The sequence below is a fragment of the Rhamphochromis longiceps genome, linkage group LG15, assembly GCF_057381845.1.
Source record: "Rhamphochromis longiceps isolate RC_006_pf linkage group LG15, R_longiceps_female_GT1.1, whole genome shotgun sequence".
NCBI classification, from domain to species: domain Eukaryota; kingdom Metazoa; phylum Chordata; class Actinopteri; order Cichliformes; family Cichlidae; genus Rhamphochromis; species Rhamphochromis longiceps.
In genome coordinates, this window is record NC_140571.1 from 12,135,033 (window position 1) to 12,157,825 (window position 22,793).

Genomic DNA, 22,793 nt, shown 5'->3' on the forward strand with positions numbered 1-22,793 from the left:
ATTTACATATTTTTGTATCAATAAAAAGGAAGCTGACACACGCAAGACTTTATCAAAGGTGTAAGCATCACAGCAGATGCCTTTGTGTCAAAGTAGCTGAAGATAAAACACAGAAAAACATGAAGGTGGTTTTCCTGGCCTGGGATTTTATAAAAATATTCTGCAGTACATCAAAAACGAAAGAAAACCATTAATCAACATATGAACATTACCTCTGAAGTTACAGAGGTTTTATTAGAGACACGGTTAAGCGTTTTGCATTTTGAATAATTTTAAAAAGTTTAAATTTGTTCAGTATTGAACGGCAGAAATGAGGTTTTCTTTTCGGAAGAATGTAAAAGGGAAAAAAACAGCGGCCGACAGCGCTGTAAACAACGGTAGACTTGTGCATAACAAGCAAGCGAATAATGAAGAAAGGGAAACTGTTCTTGAAGTACAGAGAGAGAGAGAGAGAGAGAGAGAGAGACAGAGAGAGAGAGAGAGAGAGAGAGACAGAGAGAGAGAGAGAGAGAGAGAGAGAGAGAGAGAGAGAGAGAGAGAGAGAGAGAGAGAGAGAGACAGAGAGAGAGAGAGGGCGAGAGAGAGAGACAGAGAGACAGAGAGAGAGAGCTGTGCATCGCGGTGGAAGCAAAACAGTAAAAGTCAGAGTGAATTCATGACGATGTTTATGTGAATCTTCTTTTGCTGCTGGTTCGGTCAATATTGTTTGGAAAGAGATCAAACTAACAGCTTTAGAATCAGCGCATAAAGGGCGTGAACACAAAGCGCGGACCCACCGACAGATCAGAATCAGTGAGCTGTCGGCTTTCAGCCCCGACCGTGTCCGTGCCGTCGGGTGAGAAAGGCGACATCTAAATGATTCTGATCCGCGGGTCGTGCTGTGTGTTTAAGTCTTTGTGCAGAATCCGTGTTCCTGCTCTCATTTACTGTCTTAGCTGTTTGGTGGTTCTTGAAATTTTGTGAGATGTCACCAGAGATTCTGGCATTTCGGGCAAAATAAATTTATATTAAAAAAAATCGATTCAGGATTTTAATTAATCGATTTTACGTTATCCAAGCCATAATCGATTTTAATCAATGAATCGATTATAAAAACCCACCCCTAGAAACTACCCTTAGTTACTATTTTAACACATTTACTGAACTCACTACAGTAGGTTGATAGGTGGTTGCTAGGCAACACGATGACATTACAATACATGTATAAGTTAAGGTTTGTGAAAATAAACTTGTCCAATGCTTGTCTAAAGTGTTCTTGGTGCAAAATGCTACAAATGGCTAATTTTAGCCCATTGGTTGGTGGTTGCTAGGTTGCAACATGATAATGTGCTAAAACGTAATATAGCTGATAACCTTCAGAGCCCTAAGATCTACCTTTGTGCCAATTTTGGCATCCCAACTCATCGTATAAGAGGAGTTTATACAGACAGTTTCTGGTGTTCTAGTAAGACACACGACCTTTGCAGGACTAAATTGTAATAATATGCAGGACGTAAGTTTGAAAAGGTTTATATAATGATGGATTATGTTCAGTACAACAAATATAGATGACTGTAATGGGCAGGTAAATGTGATAATAGCATTCATTACTTCCAAATCCGGCAAGGGTTCAACAAACGGGTTACAAAAGTCTGTGACCATCAGATTCGCATCAAGTTGATGAATCAGAAATCTTTGCAGCCATTCATGCGGTGATTCAGCGTCATTTTTCTCTATAACCTTGGCCTCTTTTTAAATGATCGGAAAATGGAAGCGGGAGTGATGGCAATGTAGCGTTCAAGACAAGAAAACACAGAATTTTTATTGGACTGGTGATTTCGATTCTGAAAGATGGATGACACTGCAGCGCTTTTTCAGGGACAAGGAGTTCCTCTGAAAAAGCAATGAGATTGTTAAAACGTCGCTCAATGTAGAAGCCAAAAGAGATGACCACAAGACATTTTTAAAAACACCTTTTCAACTTCAGCAAGAAGTAAAAAATAAATAAATAAATGAAAGAAGATTAGCGCCTGTTGTATCTGCTGGAAGGCTGAGGTGAGGTGATTTTGGGATTAAATCATTACATAGAGAGTATAGGATGATGTGCGTCAACTGATCCTGGAGGGAACATCTGAGTAAATGACAAGCAAGCTGAGGGCAAACACACACACACACACACACACACACACACACACACACACTTCGTAAGCGGGACAGAACAAGGAGATCACTGAGCTACGTTCAAGGTGTAAAAGCATTCACACGCCCTCTGATTCACACACACCTTTAACCAGCAGCATACACACACCCCAGCCCCTGTTCGGTAGCTGAAGGATGCGTTAATGAAGGATGACAGTGAGATAATAGGCTGGCACCTGTGCATATATTCCTCACATACTCGCGGTTTCTCTATCAATTTACGGCCCCTACCTCCAGTTGTCGCCTCAGCTCCTTCGCGTGGGCGGAGTCCTGCGACACATCTTCCCTCTGGGAGGCATCGGCGAGAACGTTGACCGTAGTCTCAGCCTCCTGGAGCCATTTGAGGAAGGACTCGAGCTCCCTGAGAGACACTTGCACGCCCTTCAGGTCACTGTCCAGCTGCGTGTGACGGTCATTGGCCCTGTCCATTAATATGATTGAGACAAACGCATAGCTATATATGAGATATAGCAATAACTTCAAAAACATTTAATACTGTTAAAGGGTATCTGCCTTGAAGCACAGTGAGAGGGTGAGCGGGCCAACTTGTATGCACCTATTGTTGAGGCTGTTCCAGGCAGCATTGTGTTTATCTGCGACCTCTTTGATCCTCCTGGTGTCATCGGTAGAATACTCTCGTAAAAGGTGATTAGACAACTCGTTGAAGGCTGCGACTGTAGCTTGGCCTCGGCCCAGAGCTTGGAGAAACTCCTGTAAAACAATGCAGCGCTTTGATATTCGTGACACTGGACTGCGACTCTGAGGATGTGACAGATGTGAGTCAGCGTGAATACTGCAAGTCACTGTGAAGGGCATTGTTTATCATTATTGGAGTTATCCATCTTCCTGTGCCGTTTGCTGTATACTGTTGCGGCCTGGTATATGAAAAACTGCCGTGTGAGGATATTAATGACTCATTCTCTAAGATGAAAAAATAAATATTAAACTAACAACAAAAAAACAACAACATGCACACACACACACACACACACACAAATTTGTTATTCTGCTGCTCGGCTCTTTGACATTGTTTGTTTAACCTCTGCTTAATCAAGCATGTTACATTAGACCCTGGTGATTAAGACTCCAAATTCAGCATTTGGAAGTAAGTCATCCATATAAGACTGCTGGGCTCCTTTTCTTTTAACAAAAAAAAAGTGTACTTCACTATTTTAAATACATAATTACTCATTATTACAAGACCACACACCAGGAGCAAACAGCTGTGTATACAGCATCCTGGATTCTGTTAAACTCAGTTGCCCTCTAGTGTTCGGTCCCTGTAATCTGTCAGAAGAGGCAGGATTTGGTGCCAGAAATCATTGGCCAAGACATAATCTCAAATTAAAATGATGGATGATGTGGGTGTACGAACGTTATTAAAGTTCAAAGTGATACTTCAGAGAGGTGATTTATTCATTCTCGCCTTGTATAAACTTACACGACTGTATAAAGGACCTCTAATATGTTATAAAGTTCGCTTTGATCCATTTTTTTTTTCTCTCCGTGAGGAATATGAGTAGACAAGCTTGCTACAGAATCACAGTAAATGACCTCAAGAGGACAGATGAGGCGTACTGAGGTCACAGAGAGAAAGTTTAGCAGTGTTTTTTTCCTCGCTAACCTTATTGTCTTTAAGCTGTTCAGTCAGGGGATCTCTGGACTGACGCTGAAGAAGGTTATGGAAACATCCTTCGTGGTGCCCAATAAGGCCCATCACCTCCTTCCTCCGCTCCTCCCACTGGTTGCTGTGACCAATCATATTATCCAGCTGCTGGAGCCGTGCCTCGACACCATGCTGAGTGCTGTCCCACTGGCTGCGCACCTTCTCCACTAAAGCCAGAGACAGATGTGGTTATATGGACAAACAAAGGCTAAAGCACAACATACATATTTGCTACTATTTTTTTTTCTTTCCCCTGACAACTTTTTTCTTACATTTCTCAGTAATGGATGTGCGAACATCAAGGTTGGAGGTTTTGTTTTTGATGTTCTGCGCCAGTGTGAAAATGTCCTCTAGCTGAGGGTGACGCTGCTCCAGGTCATTCTTTGTCACCTGTCAAGTGAAGAAACATACAAGGAAAGTTTAGTGAAAGTTCAGTTTAAAAAAAAAACAAAAACAAATGAATCACACACATAAAAAAAAAAAAAAAAAAATCAACCAATTTCTCACCTGAAGACGTCCCATAGTGGTCCTGATCTCCTGCGTGTCCCCCACGGTGACAATATTAGACTTGAGCATCTGGGTGATGAGGACTAGCCAGTCTGCAAGCTCAGTGGCAGTCTCGTTAAGATCAGTGGGCGCCACGGTGTCCGGTGTGTGCGGGGTTTGGTGGTGTGGGTCCTCGCTCACCAAGCTGGCCATCTGCACGGCTGAAGGGACGGCAGACACTGAAGCAGGGGCGGGGAGAGGAAAAGAAAAAAAAAAGGAAGAAATCTTGATCCAAGCAAGGTTTGACATATAGAGCTCCTTTAAAAGGAAATGATGCAACAAACATTAAAGATGTTAGAAGGAGGGAGGTGGTGTTGTCAAAAGGCTCTCAGAGGATAGTAGCACCATACCAAATCATGACGAACGAGCCATCGGGGACTGTTTTAGTTTGCTACAACCTTTGCCGCTCACCTCTTGTTATTTTTAATCAAGCATTTCATGCTCCAGATTAAGGCAGGACAAAGGGGAATTGCAAATTTAAGAACTTATTACTTATTTTTGTCATGCCCTGCTAATGATCCACAAGCATCTCATTTTTAAATACTTCACTGGGGCAAGTTTTGGATGCCTTCTTCCTTATGCCCTTGATGCACCATAAAAACAGAGGCAGCGATACATAAAGAGAGAAATAATTGCATTTCTTGGATTTTTTTTTTTTTTTTTTACCCAGCTGCTGGTGTTGGACTACATGTTGGTGATGTGTCCATGGAGACAGAGGTGGCTCAAGAGATTCCCTCAGCCGGCCATCCAAGGCTTTCCAGTCAGCTGCCAGCTGCTCAACCTTAGCCTATACACATGATAGCGCATAAGGAGACACACACACAAACATATATATAGACTTAGTACAAAATAATAGCATTAGAAATGGTGTGTAACCAGATAAAGAGCTAATTAAACTAAGAAATTACAGGAAATTGTATCTTTTTGTGTAATTATATGCCACAATCACTAGTACTTTGTTATTAAATTATATTACTATGGAAACCTTTTCTTGAGGCAACAGCTGCTGTCGTCTCTGCAGCTCTATTGAATGAGCTAACAGGTCCTCCAGCTCCTTCTTTCTGTCCTTCATGGAAGCCTCCAGATCCTACAGCGTATTTAAAAATCATATAAGAGAACAGGCCTGCATAGAATTGATGGATTTTCAGTGAGCACCAGTGTATTAGTTTTCTGAGTTCTGTTTAGTCCACCTACCAGTGCCTGGCCAGGATTCAGGCCGCGGGTCGTGACCGTCTGGTGCGTGATGACGGCCCAGTCAGTCAGTCTGTTCATCCGGTCTTGAAACTGGGCGTGACTTTGCAGGTTGGTCTCCACTTCACCCACTTTGTCCAACAGCTCATTGGTCACCTGCAGGAGTGGTAGAATCAGGGATGAAGCAGCAGATGAAAGGGAACTCAACGTTTCACACCAACCACTTTGACTACAAGGCTAAGAAGCCAGCTATAGCTACTGCTAGCCCTCAGCCTCCTGGTAGATGCACCTATGGTATAAAATTGAAAATTCTAGGTGATTTTCAGAAAGGTTGACTATGAGGTCGAGGTCACAGAGATTCAAACCCGCTCAAGATTTTTAGTAGATGGACATATGGTATTAATTTCAAAATCCTACATCGCCTCATTTGAGGTTCTGCATTCACAAACTTGGGTGTGCATGCCGCCCGCTCGGTTTGTTTCATACCTTGCTCCAGTTGAGGTTTATGCCTCTGAGTTTGGCAACATGCTGTTCTCTGTTCTGCGGGCTAACACTGGGACTGGACAGGATCTGAGGAGCGTGCTTGTTAAGCCAGCCAAGACGCTCGTTCTGTAAATCCATTTCCTCAGCAAGGGCCTGCAAGGAAAGATGCACCGAGGCTTAATTTCACCGTGTGATCGAAAATGAGAGATAAAGTCAAAGGAATGGGAAACAAAGAAGCAAACTCCTGTTGCACAGAGATATGTAGTGTGAATGATTCTACTCTGCAGTGTATTTCCATAAGGTACAAGTCTGAGTTTGAGGGCTTGGGGGATGTAAACAGGAATATTAAAAACAGGAAGTGTCAGTGCTCTTTCTGTTTACGTTTGCTGGGTGAGACTGGTTCTGCTTGTGACTAACTGAGACACTCTGGGCAACTTGTGCTCACAGTACAGCATAGAGGGGAAAGAAGAACAAAGGACAACACAACACAGTCAGAGCTGACCATAAAAATAGCACTTCCCCAGCAGCTCCTGAGCAGGAATAGAAATCTCTGAGCTCCCATGAATCAGACTAACTCGAGCATGTTTTGAGTTTTGCTTTACCTTCAGTTCTTTGAGATTTCTGTCAGTGGCAGTGACAGGCAGGGAGCTAACAGCGTTTTCTGCCTGCTCGAGCCACACAGCGAGCTCCTCGCGCCTCCTCACCAGCTCTGACAGGGCCGGATCCCCTCCAGCCAACCTGCACACACACACACCTTAGATTAGGATCTCCATTTCCTCCAGGTTGCAGGCCTGATCCTAAAAATTTACATTTAAATTGCTGTTATAGGCTGACTGACCGCATTGATAACGTTAACCTGACAAACACTGATAAAGAAACAGACTGATGGTAACGGAGAATGAGCACCAACCTCTATGCTACATTGTATTCTAGAACTAAGATGTTATATGTCAACACACAAGAATGTCAAACGCCAAATCCTCAATCTTTCCCCCCTCTTTTGTACAAGGTCATTTTTACCTCCGCTGTCTGTCTAGGACTTGGCGGTTTACCGCTCTCCAACGCCGACCCAGAGTTTCCAGCTTCTCTTCAAGCAGGGGCCCATCAGGAGAGGAGAGCTTGCCAATTATCTGCTCTCCAGTGTGGCTGAGTCCAACCAGGACGGGCTTATGACTGGCAATGCCTTCTTCCAACTCCTAAAATGCATGCCGAACAAAGGAAGAGACAAAAGGAGAAAAAGAAAGGGGGGGAAAAAGGCTTCAGTCAAACAGCATAATCTGATCTACTAGTGCTGAAATCCCGAGCTCAGGTCCATCTCTCCAGGCAAATCTCTTATTGACACATAGGCATGATTTGTAGCGAGTCACGACTTAAGCTGCCAAATATCTGTTTCCACCGAGAGAGATTTAACCTGCCAAGACAGACTCGTAAAGTAGAGTGAGTGATTGTAAAGTCCGCTAAAGGGTGACTCAGCTAATTGATCTCTCAATTCCCATCCACTTGATCCCTCGTCTCATTCTCAGTCTGTGAAAACGTAAAAAAGACAGACGCACTGGACTGCGGCTCGAGCTTTTGCAAATCACGCCGATAAAGGTGTTAATGGCACCGGCGCCGTCAGCGATAATGCAACAGCTTCAGAGAATTTAATTCCCCTTGGAAATGAAATTACCGCTTTAGCAATCAAACAAAGCGAAATTTAAGTCCCCTTCTAATCTTACTCTTCAGTTCACTTCTCTCCATTTCCACTCTGCATAATGAACAGTCAGATGTGTGGTGTATTTATTAGATACAGTATAGCACCCATTTTCCCCTGGGGGAGCCAAATGCAATTATCTTCTGTCTAACACATCGAACCATCAAGCTGCCTATAGCGTGAACATATTACTTAGGGGTGGGTTTTTATAATCGATTTATCGATTAAAATCGATTCTGGCTTGGATAACGTAAAATCGATTCATTAAAATCCTGAATCGATTTTTTAATATTAATTTATTTTGCCCGAAATGCCAGAATCTCTGGTGAAAGATCACAAAATTTCAACAACCACCAAACAGCTAAGACAGTAAATGAGAGCAGGTGCACGGCTTCTGCACAAAGACGTAAACACACAGCGCCGACGGATCAGGATCAGTTAGATGTCGCTTTTCTCAGCTGACGGTCGGGGCTGAAAGCCAACAGCTCGCTGATTCTGATCCGCGGGTCCGCGCTGTGTGTTTACGCCCTTTTTGCGCTGATCATATGGCTGTTAGTTTTATCTCTCTCCAAACAATATTGACTGAACCAGCAGCAAAAGAAGATCCAAACCACTTTTGCTGACTTTTCAGGATAAAAATCACACTTCATGCACAGCTCTCTCTCTCTCTCTCTCTTTTCTGCATTATTCGCTTGCTTGTTACACACAAGTCTACCGTTGTTTACAGCGCTGTCGGCCGACGTTTTTTTTCCCCTTTTACTTACTTCCGAAAAGTAAACCTAATTTCTGCCGTTCAATATTGAACAAATTTAAACTTTTTAAAATTAAGCAAAATGCAAAACGCTTAGCCGTGTCTCTAATAAAACCGCTGTAACTTCAGAGGTGATGTTCATATGTTGATTAATGGTTTTCTTTCGTTTTTGATGTACTGCAGAATATTTTTATAAAATCCCAGAACAGGAAAATCACCTTCATGTTTTTCTGTGTTTTATCTTCAGCTACTTTGACACAAAGGCATCTGCTGTGACGCTTACACCTTTGATAAAGTCTTGCATGTGTCAGCTTCCTTTTAATAGATACAAAAATATGTAAATGTACTGATCTGAATTATAATATTTCTGACTGTCAAAATTTCCCAGAATCGAATCGAATCAAATCGAATTAAATCGAATCGTGGATCGAATCGATTCGGGACCTTGTGAATCGGAATTGAATCGATTCTAGAAATCAGTGACGATACCCAGCCCTAATATTACTACAGCATCCTTGGGAGTTAATAATCTTGATTTAAACTTGTAAACACACGCTGATGATGTGATATTGCCAAATTAATCTAATTAGTCTCCATAACAATAAAAGAAAGAGACCTGACAGGCCTTTTGTCACAAAAAATACATATTTATTCTGTCTCTGGGGTAAAGAAACCAAAACCGATTAGGAGAGAAAAAACAAAACAAAAAACTTAACACAGACCAACGATTCACCACCCTCCACTGACCTCTTGGTATTGTCGTGCAGATTCCAGGTCCAGCTGTCCATCAGGGCTAACGCTCTCAGACAGCAGGTTTTCTGTGTCAGTCAGCCACTGACTGATGTCTTTCAAGTCACAGTGAAACTGCCCCCACTCCTCTACAGCACGGTCGAAACTCCTGCAGCACAAAAAGGAAACGCACATGCATCAAAGCTGAAATCTGGAGATAATCTGTAAAAAGAGGAAGGACACACCGACAATCTGTCCAACTTTCTGCCGTCGCTTCAGACCCTTTTAACACAGCTGAACTCAAAAGTGTGGTGCACAGCAAAGGCTCTGTGAAGCACTGGGCTATAAATTATATAAATGTAATACATCACCAATAAAACAGTCATATTGTGTATATCACTAACATCGATGTTATCTCTATGGCTGTAAATCCTCTCGATTGTGACTCAAACTGTCATTTCCGCTGCCACTTTTATTGAGAACAGTAGCCAAACTGAGTGAAGTGTTTTCAGCTGCATTGATACCATAAAATCACTGTGATCCAATTCCCATTCCTTTGACTTTCTCTCTCATTTTCAATTACGCATCCACTGTTCAAAAAGCATACCTAATCTACTGTATCTGTAGTGAGTAAGAGTATAGTAGTGAGAAAACAGTCTGCATAGTTTATCCGTTGTGTTGGTTGGAATCATATCCGCTTGTTAATATGCTACAGCTACGGAAAAATGAATGAATTCATCATGTTCTACCATCGGGAAATGATAAGGGAAAACTGAACAGTTGACCTCTATTAAAAACGCTGCAACAATCAGGAACCTCTGACAACACCGTGAAGATCACAGCACAACTACTGAATAAAAAGAAATAGAGAGCGAAAGGATGATTACTTAAAAAAAAACAGATCTCTATCACAACGGTGGTCTGCTCAACGGCTATTTCCTTTCAGAGCATCGCTCTGAAAAGAACAAATCTGATCAGAGGGACAAGCTGAGGAAATGAGTTCTGGATGAGTAATTTTACAACATGTACTCTATTCTTTTGATACTTAATGATGCCCAGAGGTTATTGTGATTACAGATGCAGTGCTGCAGAGTTTGTGTGCAATCTCAAAATTAGCTTACTAGTTTACTACAGTGTCTTTGCACACACTGCACTCAGCAAATGTGAAGACTGTTTATGCCCAATGAACTGTGCTGATGGCACTGAGGGTCATGCACTGTGCATGTGTGTGAATGAGTGAATGACTGTAAGACTGCGTGAATTGGCATGAGACTGTTTATGCCCAAGGAATTGTTTTTGACATTAACTAAGGTCAGCGTGTACGTGTGTGTGTTCTTTACCATGTGTGCTGGTCTCTCTTTATCTGGTCCTGCTGTCTCTCTTGACTAGTGGACAGCTGGCATATATTGTCCCTGCAGCTACTAAACATCCTGACATGCATATTCTTACTCACACAAATACACCACAAGTAAAAATAGCAGCTTGTTCACTGTTCTCCTTTGTTGCGTTTAAAGGTTTGATTTAAAACCTTAAATCTAGATAATGAATATAAATACACCTTTATCTGTTATATTATAGGAAGCTGGTGCACGCACCCTTTCCTCTGGTTGTACATGCGGTTGAGGCGGTCCCACTCGGCATTGAGCTGTGTCAGGGCGTCTGCCATTTGCGCCACCTCAGCAGGCGAAGCGTCCCAGATGGCGTCAGGCTGGCGCTCGTGGATCCCTGTGACCTGCTCGCTCAGACGCTCCAGATTGTCTTTGATATTCTGTGACATGAAAACGGAATAATAAAAGAAGAGGAAGTTAATGCAGCAGGCAGATTGCAGAACTGCAAATGTGGTCGCTGGTTATCTGACACCAATTAACGTCAACAATTCCACCCCCAGTCTTATGAAGCTTATGGGTTCAGTGGTGATGGGCAGTATACAAGATAATCAGTGAATTACATATTTATTTATTTTTAATAGACAGAACAGCCAGTGTGACTTTTTAAGAAGTCTGAATGAATTCTGTAATTGGTCTGTTAAGTGTACTGATGAGGGGATCAATTAAACTGTAAAGCTTTCTTCAACAGATCAACCATGATGGAACACACCAAACCACCAGAAAACGTACATTTCAAAATAAAACCCTTGATGAACCTCTAATTTAAACTGTTATTAGGGCTGCCACGATTAGTCGACTAGTCACGATTACGTCGACGACTGATTTAATAGTTGACGCGTCGTTTGAGGCTTTGTAAGATCCCAAAAGACGCAGGAATAAGTAGTAGGATTTAAGAGTGTAATAACGGACTGAAACAGAAGATGGCAGCACTGCATGTACAACGATGCCAGCTGCCATTAAACCCCGAAGAAGAAGAAGCTGTGTCCCAGGAATCCATAGCGCCCTGCTCAGTTGTCAACAATGGCGGCAGCTAGTTAGTTTTAATATTACTCTTATTATTCTTTCTGGGTCACAAAATAAACGTTTAACATATTTTCAGGCGAGAATGTAGCTGTGTAAACCTCAAATATCTGCTCAGTTTATCAAGACACCACATATTTTCAAAAGTGCTCCGACGTTTTCGGAGACGTCTGTTACCCACCAGCTCGATAGCTAGCCGGGGGCAAGGCTCACTGGAGCCCGTGAGAGCACCGGACTCCTGGCAAATCATTTTCAAACCCACCGCGGTCTTTCGCTACTCAGGTTAAACATGATATATAAGTCACTTAGACAACTTAAAAATTATATTGTTTGGCTTTTTTGTGTGTGTTTTATTTATTCCTGAGTAAGTCTGTTTGGCTGAGATTAAAGTTAAAGTTTTTACACAGCTGAATAAACGTCAAGCAGACAGCTGATTATCAGAAGTGTGAGATGCTGGAGAATATACTCCGGTGTCCCGTTATATTTTCGATAGCAAGGAGCTTATTAAACTTCACCGAAACAATCTGCAAACTTCATTAAAATTGAATAAACTGTCATCTTGTCTTTACTTTTAGTTTGCACATACCTTAAACACTTAAAGCTGTAAGCTAATTATAGTTATATAAGAGCAGATGCATGCTGGTGCAATAAGCTGTACGTTGTACCTCCAATGGATGCATGATCTGATTAGTCGACTAATCACAAAAATAATCGGTGACTAGTCGACTATCAAAATAATCATTTGTGGCAGCCCTAGCTGTTATTGGTGCAAAATAAGTTTTACTTGGGGGGGGGGGGGAGAGTCTTGTGTCTCTTCTATTCTTTAATTTGGTTAAACTTTTTCAAGACTGCTCCACAAAACCAAACCACATTTATAAAAAAAAAAACAAAAAAACAAAAAAAAAAAACAGAACTTTCTCCACGATTTCTACAGTAGAGAGACTCATTTCAAAGGCTGGGTATGGCTCACTCTCAGTGTGTCTTCCTGGCTAGAAAAGTCTTCATAAAGGCCCCCGCTGAGCTCAGAGGAGTTCAGCAGCAACTCGTTGTCAGCCATGGCGAGAAGAACTTTATTGATGTCTAAAAGGTAGTCAGATGGAGTCAGCGAAGGAGCAGTGCTGCGCCCCACTGCAGACATCTCCTACAAGACAGATGAGAAGAATTAAGTGGCACACTAGGTATTTAAAGTACTTATTCGTTGTTACAGCAACCAAATTAAATGAACCACAAAAAGAAAGAGGGTGGATGAATAATAACACTATTTAAGGATAAATGCGTATAATAACCATAAAAGACGAAATACAGTGTAAATTAAATAAAAAATATTGATATTACAAAAGAAAACCGGAAGCTAAGAAGACCTTCGGCTACACTGAGAGCTGATATTATAATAGTACAGATCTAAATGAGAGCAAATCAGAAACAACTACACTTAATGTAACTAGAGGGGCAAAAAAACACTAAAAGATGAGAATCAAACTCTAATACAGAACTCAAATCCACTGAAAAACTACAGCACTCTCTGACAAAGAGGAAAAACAGTGTAAATGTGATGCCAGCTGACACTCCCTGCTTTTAGCCCTCTACTGGATGATCATCAGGTCACAGAGGGGATGCAGCACCCTCTCCATGATGGTTGGCAGTTTAAGCTGAATTATTCTCTTAGAGCTATCCTTCCTATTCACTTTGCTGGTCTCACTGGTTCTGATGCTGCTACCTCAACCGACTTTAAGCAAAGAATGTTAAACTTGACTCGTAAATGAGCTGCAGCATCATGAGGCACACGCATTAAGCCCTCCCTATAGTTTCTCATCAAGGACTGCAAAGTATTTATTCCTCCCCTTTCTTAGATGTGTATGCTTGCATTCGTCTCTCACCTCAGCTGTAAACTCAGCTGTCTCCTCTCTGAAGGTGTGAGAAGACGACGTTTGCACGGAGACTTCGGCTCGCCTGATTTGCAGCACCTTAAGCTCCTGAGACAAGCAGACACAAACACACACTTTCAGTGTACTGCATCGGCGCACAGCAGAAAACACAATATAAGAATATCCCGTGTTTTTCTAGGAGAGGAAAAAGAAAAACTCTACAGAGGACACATGATATGCATCTCACCCTGTGAGCAGAGTATTGACTTTGCAGCCGGAGCAACAGAAGTCTCAGCTCCTCCCTCTGGCCCTCATCTGAAGTTTGCTGCAGCAGTTCTTCTCCTCTTCTCAGCAAGTCCTCCACACTGGCTTTTTCCTCATCCATCTGGTACAGAGAGACACAGGGTAAAAGGGCAAACTGAGCATTCAAGAGTTCAAAAGTTATGCGAATAGTTATTCCCCCCCCCCAACAGTCCTCGATGGATCTTAAATCAAGCATCTTCTATTCAATAAACATGAAGAAAACATTTATACCACCATCTGACATAAACTCTGCCTCTTTAGAAGCCTGAGCAACATGTTGCCTGTTTAGCTAAGTATACACCACTCAGGAAATACTGTTTAAAACACAGCAAGAACTCCCTGACTGGCACAGTGACCTTGCTTGTGATTGGTCTTTTTTCATCAGTCAGTTTGTTTAACATCATAAACTCTGATAAGTCAGACTGAATTCCAGGACTATTAAGCCAATCAAACCTCATCTTATCAAGTGAGAGCTTTACATTACACAATCTGCAACCTGGCATATTCAGAACATTTCACTGAAATTTCAGAATAACCTGGGTGAGTACTCTGTGAGCTCCAATTCCTCCTGAGAACTGATAGACATGGTAAACCTTTGACCAGGCAATAGACGGAGTCTTCTTTCCTCTGTACAGTAGTTGAAGCTACTTTTCTATTACCATTACTATCACAATCAGTACTGCTACTTTTAAATAAATGGACCTTATTTAATAATATTAAAAGAAAAAGTCTAACTGAAAGGTAATTCTCTGTACCTTATCATCATCCAAGGTGTTTACTGGGTCATGCTGATGCTGCTGCAGAGCCTTCAGTGTGTCCTGGAGCTCTGCCTGAAGGTCCTTCACTTCACCTGGGACTGCAGCCTGGTCAGGGAGACTCTGACTCCGACTTTCAACTTGCATCTCCTGACTGTGAATGACCTGATTAGAAGAAAATGGGGAAAAAAAAACAAACAACAAACCTCAGGCAACACAGTCAGAGCTGCTCACGTCAATCTAATTATCTGACCACTTTCTTAAAGAGAGTTCAGCTGTGCTGCAATTCATAGAGACACACGGAATAGGGCCGTGTTTTTGTCTTAAAACACTTGGCAGCAGCATTTGTAACTTACATAAAATTAATTATAAGCCTATTGCCTGTGATATTATATCTCCTGGTAAGATATGGTGTGTTTCACCCTTGCATTTAATACCAAGGATAGATTCTTTACCTGCTGGTTCACCTCAGCAGTGCCTGACTCCAGACTCGTCAGCATCTGTGTTGCCAAAAAGAAAAGAAACAGACTGGCTGAACAGACTGCATCTATTTGACAGTGTAACCTTCTGTGGATATAGTGAGATTTAATTCCACACTGCATCAAGGCAGTAATTAATCTCTCTTTTGTTCTGTTTTTAATACCTTGGCTGTTTTTATGTGCTGGGAGACTTTGTCAAAGTTGCAGTTAAGCTCAGCCAGTTTGGGCTCCACCACATCTCGACATGCGGGCCCCCTGCTGGTCATCAGGATGACAGCTTGATCTCTGACGTTGTCCACGCGCAGACCGATATCCTCCAGCTCCTCCAGCATGCTCTAAGGACAGACCGCAGAGTAGCTGGTCATTGAATTATCAGTTGATGCCATCAGTCATCCTCCCTCAGACCGGCTGGCAGTGTAGCCTTGGGTCAGATTAAAGAGCTCGGGACATCATGTACTGATCAAGGTTAGGAGGCCTTAAGCTCAGCTGATATGTAGTGGGGACCTTCACTCTTCTTGGCAAAAGGAGAGTTAAGAAATTAATGCAGCTGTATGACGCCATCCTAGCATTTATAGACACAACAGACACAATAAAGGATTCTTCAGTTGGCCTCTAAACAAACAAAGATTAAAGATGGTGCTTTCATTCACTTTATCTGCTTTAGATAAACGCGTTTCGAGGTCTCTGCTGCCGTTTTGCTGCTCTTATTTCACTGTGCATATCTCTTTGTGCAACAGGCACTCGTAAAATGGAGACGGACAGATGAGAGATGATAATCATTTTCTAAAGCCTTAAAAGTATTTTACAACGCTACCTACAGATGAATAGACACTGCAAATACTAAAGAAATTGCTGATTTTAGGAGGCAACAATCCACCCACTTTCATTAATTGAGAACTGCAGTGTGCAACCTTATATATGTACCTTGGGGTTGTAGCTCACTACAGACTGAAATGAGAGTCCTGGACTGAGTGTCTGAGCACAGAGGCACAACAAAGAAAACACTTTTTTCCTTGACTGCAGACAAAATGTTCCTGTGCTCTTATTGAAATTGTTCTGAGTTTTTGGATCATTTGTTGGTTTGGAAACACTTCTGAGACCCAGGGAAAGTGTTAGAAAGATAGCAACACCAGACAGCAAACTGCTGGCGAGTACAGAAGCGAATTAGGAGCGAGGCAAATGCTATTGCAAGTGATGAGAGGCATCCTGTTACGTTCACTGAGCTTTTGGCCTTTTTCTGAAAGAAAGATGCTCTGTCGCTCCCTTTCAGTTCCAGCTCTCCCACACCTGACTGCAAAAGCTGAACATCATTCAAGTTTTGTGTGGAACTTCATTTGCAGCTCCTGCAGCTCCAATTTTGGCCACTCGGCTCAGAAGTGTGTGGCCACCGGTTTGTTTAGTGATATTGGAAGAAAAAGTGGCAATCTTGAGGGATCCAATTGATCTGCTATTTTGATGAAGTGTTGTATTTGTTAATGGAACCTTTGTAGGGGTCCTCTGCCGATATTTTGGCCTTGGAGACCCCGGCATGAACCTTTTTATTTTGAATGGTGTAGCCCAGGGGTCGGCAACCTTTCTGATGATGAGTGCCATCGAAAATTTCCACAGAAGTCAATGTGCCATACCAACCATTGCAATAGCAATAAATGTAATAACGCTCTATATCAACAGTTACACACTACAGTGGGGCAAAAAAGTATTTAGTCAGCCACCGATTGTGCAAGTTCCCCCACCTAAAATGATGACAGAGGTCAGTAATTTGCACCAGAGGTACACTTCAACTGTGAGAGACAGAATGTGAAAAAAAAAATCCATGAATCCACATGGTAGGATTTGTAAAGAATTTATTCGTAAATCAGGGTGGAAAATAAGTATTTGGTCAATAACAAAAATACAACTCAATACTTTGTAACATAACCTTTGTTGGCAATAACAGAGGTCAAACGTTTACTATAGGTCTTTACCAGGTTTGCACACACAGTAGCTGGTATTTTGGCCCATTCCTCCATGCAGATCTTCTCGAGAGCAGTGATGTTTTGGGGCTGTCGCCGAGCAACACGGACTTTCAACTCCTGCCACAGATTTTCTATGGGGTTGAGGTCTGGAGACTGGCTAGGCCACTCCAGGACTTTCAAATGCTTCTTACGGAGCCACTCCTTTGTTGCCCGGGCGGTGTGTTTTGGATCATTGTCATGTTGGAAGACCCAGCCTCGTTTCATCTTCAAAGTTCTCACTGATGGAAGGAGGTTTTGGCTCAAAATCTCACGATACATGGCCCCATTCATTCTGTCCTTAACACGGATCAGTCGTCCTGTCCCCTTGGCAGAAAAACAGCCCCATAGCATGATGTTTCCACCCCCATGCTTCACAGTAGGTATGGTGTTCTTGGGATGCAACTCAGTATTCTTCTTCCTCCAAACACGACGAGTTGAGTTTATACCAAAAAGTTCTACTTTGGTTTCATCTGACCACATGACATTCTCCCAATCCTCTGCTGTATCATCCATGTGCTCTCTGGCAAACTTCAGACGGGCCTGGACATGCACTGGCTTCAGCAGCGGAACACGTCTGGCACTGCGGGATTTGATTCCCTGCCGTTGTAGTGTGTTACTGATGGTGACCTTTGTTACTTTGGTCTCAGCTCTCTGCAGGTCATTCACCAGGTCCCCCCGTGTGGTTCTGGGATCTTTGCTCACCGTTCTCATGATCATTTTGACCCCACGGGATGAGATCTTGCGTGGAGCCCCAGATCGAGGGAGATTTTCAGTGGTCTTGTATGTCTTCCATTTTCTGATGATTGCTCCCACAGTTGATTTTTTCACACCAAGCTGCTTGCCTATTGTAGATTCACTCTTCCCAGTCTGGTGCAGGTCTACAATACTTTTCCTGGTGTCCCTCGAAAGCTCTTTGGTCTTGGCCATGGCGGAGTTTGGAGTCTGACTGTTTGAGGCTGTGGACAGGTGTCTTTTATACAGATGATGAGTTCAAACAGGTGCCATTCATACAGGTAACGAGTGGGGGACAGAAAAGCTTCTTACAGAAGACGTTACAGGTCTGTGAGAGCCAGAGATTTTCCTTGTTTGAGGTGACCAAATACTTATTTTCCACCCTGATTTACGAATAAATTCTTTACAAATCCTACCATGTGGATTCATGGATATTTTTTTTCACATTCTGTCTCTCACAGTTGAAGTGTACCTCTGGTGCAAATTACTGACCTCTGTCATCATTTTAAGTGGGGGAACTTGCACAATCGGTGGCTGACTAAATACTTTTTTGCCCCACTGTATATAGAACAACTTTATAGAACTATATTTGTTCGCACATGTTGGCATAGTACAGTATTGTATTTGTGTGTATTTCCATGGTGCTGATGCTGCGCTAAGCAGACGGCTCCTGAAGCATTTGAAGTGTTGGAATGCGGAAATTTCAACATCGCTTGAAAAAACTGCCAGCAAGCAATGTCCCTCTCACCGGTAGGCCAAGTGATTTTTAGTCAATTACAAGTTGAATCTGGTAATTGGGGTTGTTAGCAAAGATACCATCATTAAGAAGCAGCACAACTAATGTGTCTATGTGAGCTAATTTGCAATGTGCATCAGTGGCCCAGCCATTTATTTTTAATGCACCTTCTCAGAATCTTATTCACTGGGAGCTTTCTAAAAAAAACTCAGGTTTTAGAATCACTCAGGCAGAATCTACACATTAGCTTCACGCTCTACTGTTGCTTTACCAGTCACACTAATAACCTGCGCTGCCTTACCTTTATTACTTTTTCTCTTTCTGCTGGAGCCAGCCGTTCAGCCTCATCCAGGTGGATCTGGGTCTGGTAGAGCCAGGTGCTGATGTGAGCCAAGTTTTCATCCAAAATTTCCACCTCATTCTGGTGACTCTAGACAACCCAAAAATGGATATTTAGGCAATTAAAAGTTCTACATATTCACCATTTTGTACTTTATCATAGACTTGCTGCAGTGCACTAAAGAGGTGATTTGAAGTCTTTTTTTTGGTTTTGACATTTATTTATTTCCTGCAATCAGGTGAGTAAAAGAGCACAAAAAGAGCATGTTTCATGTGAGTTGTGAATCCTTAATAAATATAATCTTGTAATGCACTTTGCACTGAGCAGAATATGCAACTTTTAAATACATTTCTTAGAATTTCTAAACTCACCATGTCCAACTAAATAATCCTGTACTACTGATATGCATTATAAAGTATGCATATGCAGTAATAGCTGACATGGGTAATTGCCTTTACCTTAAATATATCTACTCAAGAGTAGCCTTTATGCATTTGCAAATTATGCAAAGAAATGAAATGAAATTTAAGCAGCTGGAAGGCTCGACTTCATTAAGAAACCAAAATATGACATCTTGTGACCAATACGGCCTTTTATTAGTCTTTCTATATGCAGTATTTGCACTCACAAGAACAGTGCTAAGCCAGTCCTCAGTCAAAGTGTGAACACGTTCCCAGGCTTCATTAAGACCACAGAGTTTGTCCTCCAGCTGAGCGTCACTTCCCTCCACCAGAGTCTGCAAACCAGTGCTGATCTCCGTCAGGCCAGATAGCTCCGCCTTCCGACGCTCCGACTCCTTCAGCAGACCCTGGTTAAGCACATCCAGTTCAAAATATTCAACAAGATCATGTTATGACCACCATGTTTCAATAATTCAGCGCCACCTCAGCTACCTGTCTTAATATTATCACACAGGCACATGTACACACTGACACACTGCTATATAAAAGAAAAAATAATGCTGATGTTACTAAAACAACAGCCTGCCTTCACCAAGATATGAAGAACATTTTCAGATATTTCACTGCATAAATGTTTCAAAACAAGCACAGCTGAAAAACAACAAAAACACTTTCTACACCCTACTGGACTAAAGCACTTTTAATGACTTTATGTAAACTAGTGAACTATTATTAATTCATAGCATTTCAGTTTTAATGTCGTTTCTGGGTATTTTTGGATAAACAGGGTCATTTTTTTTTCCTGGTTCTGTGTATGTAATCATAAATCTTTCAGTCCTTTTTACCAAAGTGGGATCAGAGAAGAGCTCATCAATTATATACGAAGCCACACATAATTCACACCGCTCATAATGTTGATTACCATATTAGAAAGAGAATCAGATTCATGTGTTTAGGGGCAAGAAACTGTCCCTCTGTGCCATCTACTGGCAAGAAACAGACTGACCGCTATTGTTTTGAAAGGTTTTGTTTTCACTAAAACTTTCACAGCACACTTTTTTCTTAATAAATGTCTGTTTAAAAAACAAAAAAAGCTTTCCACATACTGATACAGCTACTCACATTAGCCCATGCAATCTCAGCGTCGATGTCAGCTGGCATGTCTCCGCAGCCATTTTTCTGCTGGAGCTCGGCCTCGTTTGTGTTCAGCCAGTCCTGCAGGACAGCACTTTCCTTCTGGAACTTTTGGGATAGAGACAAAGCTTTTTCCAGGTCCTGTTTGCCCTCTGTTACCTGTAAGGACAATTAATACAATGGCATCTTTAAAAAGGGCTCAGAGCTATGACAGAAGTACTCAATGTTAAAAGCTAGATTTTGTGGAAGTGTTAATTCGCCCAGAATGAGGTACCTGCGCCCCGAGTTCATTGTAGAGCAATTTAAGAGCAGTAAGCTGCTCGTCCATGGCCTTGGGGTTCTCTGTCTGCTGTTTCTGCACAATCTGGCGGCCTGTTTTTATCACCGTCTCCACCTCCAGCTTCACCTCACTCAGCAACTTGTACAATTTCTATCCAAGAAAAAGACATGAAATAAGTAGCTGTGTGGATTGACTGGAGAGAGAGAAAGAAAAGAGAAGAAAAGGTCGGTTTCTTACCAGACAACCAGCAAGATGAGACTGAATTTTTTCCGGTTCCACATCTTTAACATCCAGGATGTGAAGCTCAGCTTTAGCACCATCCAGGACCCTCTTACAGTCCAGCATGCGCTGCTCAAAGTTAGCAGGCTTCTGGAAAAGCTGATATTTTGTGGAGATCTCCCTCAGTTTCCTCTGCGGAGAGCAATTCAGAAGGCAAACAAAGTCAAAGATCGCCGAAAAAATAGCCAATGTTTACCCAGCAAAATGTTAAAGAAAGTATGAAACTTTGAATGAAATTTAAATGCATCTTCAGGATTACAGAAACCTTTATACAAGTAAAAATGGAAGAGAAGAAATCTACTATGTCTTATTGGTAATATTAGCCCAACACATAGTAAAGAAAATGTATGTAAAAGGTATTAAAGCTATATGATAAGTGGTGGTGGCATGACAACTCCTAACATTGTCCAGCAGGGGTCAGTGTTACCTGTAGGTGATCCAGCATTGTCCCACCACGGCCAGCTTTGCCATCAGCGGTGTTAGGAGGCAAGTTGGCCACATTTCTTCTCCTCATCTCTTCCACTGTCACCTCGTGAGCTGCGATCTCTGCTCCAATAGTCTAACGAAAAATTCAAAACAACCCTTATACACCGAGGGTTTTTTTTTAATGCACATGGAACATTCAAGTATGCATTATTATGGTGGTTTTATGTTTAAGACGACAATTTGAAGTTCAAGCATATTTCATTGCATATGCAGTTTATTAGTGTTAGATGAAGGGCCTTTACGCTCCGAGGCTTCTCTGAGTGTCAGATCTCATTAGGTGAGTCTTACCAACACAGAAGTGTTTTATGTTCACGTGCGCTGTACCTGTGCTTCCTGTGGAAGCTGGAAGGCGTCTATGCGATCAGTGAGGTAGGAGGTGAGCGTGTGGTCCAGCTGGCTCAGAGACTCCTGCAGCGCTTGGAGCACCTGTTCGTTTTCTCTCAGTGTCTGCAGCTGCTGCTCGAGGCTGATCTGCCGGTTCACTGCCTGGACGAGGACACAGACACCGAGACACACATTTGAATCTGTTATAATCACAGATTTTAGTGTAGACAGATATTATATTTATTCTTATCATGCATGTGCAATTGGCTAAGAAAAAGACTGAAAATAATAGCTAATATACACAGTGTTACACTCGCTGTAAGCCTCTTAATTATTTCTACTTTTAGCTGCACTCAATTACATTTGACAATACATTGAGGCATATTTCTCCATGTAGCATAGCTGATACAGTAAAGGAGCACTCCATAAATACTGTATGAAATGTCAATGCATGAACTCTGTATAGATATGGACATGTTCTAGTTTGCAATAGACAGAATCAGATATAAATTCCCCAAAAAGAATAAGCACAGATTCTCCGTAGAAAAAGGAACTGAGATGTAATTTGCAACATTCCTGTTTATGCAGGAACAAATGTAGAACATGCGCGCGCGCGCACACACACACACACACACACACACACACACACACACACAGACAGAGACAAGGTCCTGACCTGGTGGTTCAGTTGCTCGTAGCGGGAATTAAAGGCCTCTAGTTTTTCACTAATGAGCTCATCAAGTATGCCCCCGTCTATCAGCGTCTGACCCAGCTCTCTGATTTGTGTCCGGTTGTCCCCAGGGTGGCGGAGCACACCCTCCAAAGACTGGTGGTGACAAAAGAGATGGAGAGAAACATAAATACATTCGCAAAGAATCAGGAAAAAAATGAATAAATAAGAATGAAGCAAAAAGGGGAGGAAAGCAAATCCTTTGAGGATGCTGAAACAATGATGAAGCTTTACAGTTCCAAAAATTTGCAACAGAAACTTGCAAAGCATGAATGAATTAAAAAGAAAAAGAAGAGCAGAGCTAACCTTG

General features: G+C 42.1%; 1 protein-coding gene across 5 annotated transcripts in view; it reads right to left on the reverse strand.

Annotated features, from left to right (window-relative positions):
• Positions 1–22,793, reverse strand: part of utrn (utrophin) — a 196,681-nt gene that overhangs the window by 125,831 nt on the left and 48,057 nt on the right. For all 5 annotated transcript variants that reach the window (XM_085383072.1, XM_085383073.1, XM_085383075.1 and 2 more), the window contains 27 exons: positions 22,430–22,579; positions 21,754–21,915; positions 21,371–21,502; positions 20,902–21,075; positions 20,659–20,814; positions 20,373–20,543; positions 19,478–19,657; positions 18,811–18,939; positions 15,212–15,382; positions 15,024–15,068; positions 14,569–14,733; positions 13,758–13,895; positions 13,523–13,618; positions 12,616–12,786; positions 10,833–11,005; positions 9,256–9,406; positions 7,085–7,260; positions 6,667–6,802; positions 6,068–6,217; positions 5,585–5,737; positions 5,376–5,477; positions 5,057–5,177; positions 4,352–4,569; positions 4,117–4,234; positions 3,803–4,011; positions 2,735–2,889; positions 2,410–2,599 (listed from right to left, as the gene is read on the reverse strand). In XM_085383072.1, the coding sequence (XP_085239198.1) occupies positions 2,410–2,599; positions 2,735–2,889; positions 3,803–4,011; positions 4,117–4,234; positions 4,352–4,569; positions 5,057–5,177; positions 5,376–5,477; positions 5,585–5,737; positions 6,068–6,217; positions 6,667–6,802; positions 7,085–7,260; positions 9,256–9,406; positions 10,833–11,005; positions 12,616–12,786; positions 13,523–13,618; positions 13,758–13,895; positions 14,569–14,733; positions 15,024–15,068; positions 15,212–15,382; positions 18,811–18,939; positions 19,478–19,657; positions 20,373–20,543; positions 20,659–20,814; positions 20,902–21,075; positions 21,371–21,502; positions 21,754–21,915; positions 22,430–22,579 (4,092 nt within the window). The remainder of the gene's footprint in view (positions 1–2,409; positions 2,600–2,734; positions 2,890–3,802; positions 4,012–4,116; positions 4,235–4,351; positions 4,570–5,056; positions 5,178–5,375; positions 5,478–5,584; positions 5,738–6,067; positions 6,218–6,666; positions 6,803–7,084; positions 7,261–9,255; positions 9,407–10,832; positions 11,006–12,615; positions 12,787–13,522; positions 13,619–13,757; positions 13,896–14,568; positions 14,734–15,023; positions 15,069–15,211; positions 15,383–18,810; positions 18,940–19,477; positions 19,658–20,372; positions 20,544–20,658; positions 20,815–20,901; positions 21,076–21,370; positions 21,503–21,753; positions 21,916–22,429; positions 22,580–22,793) is intronic.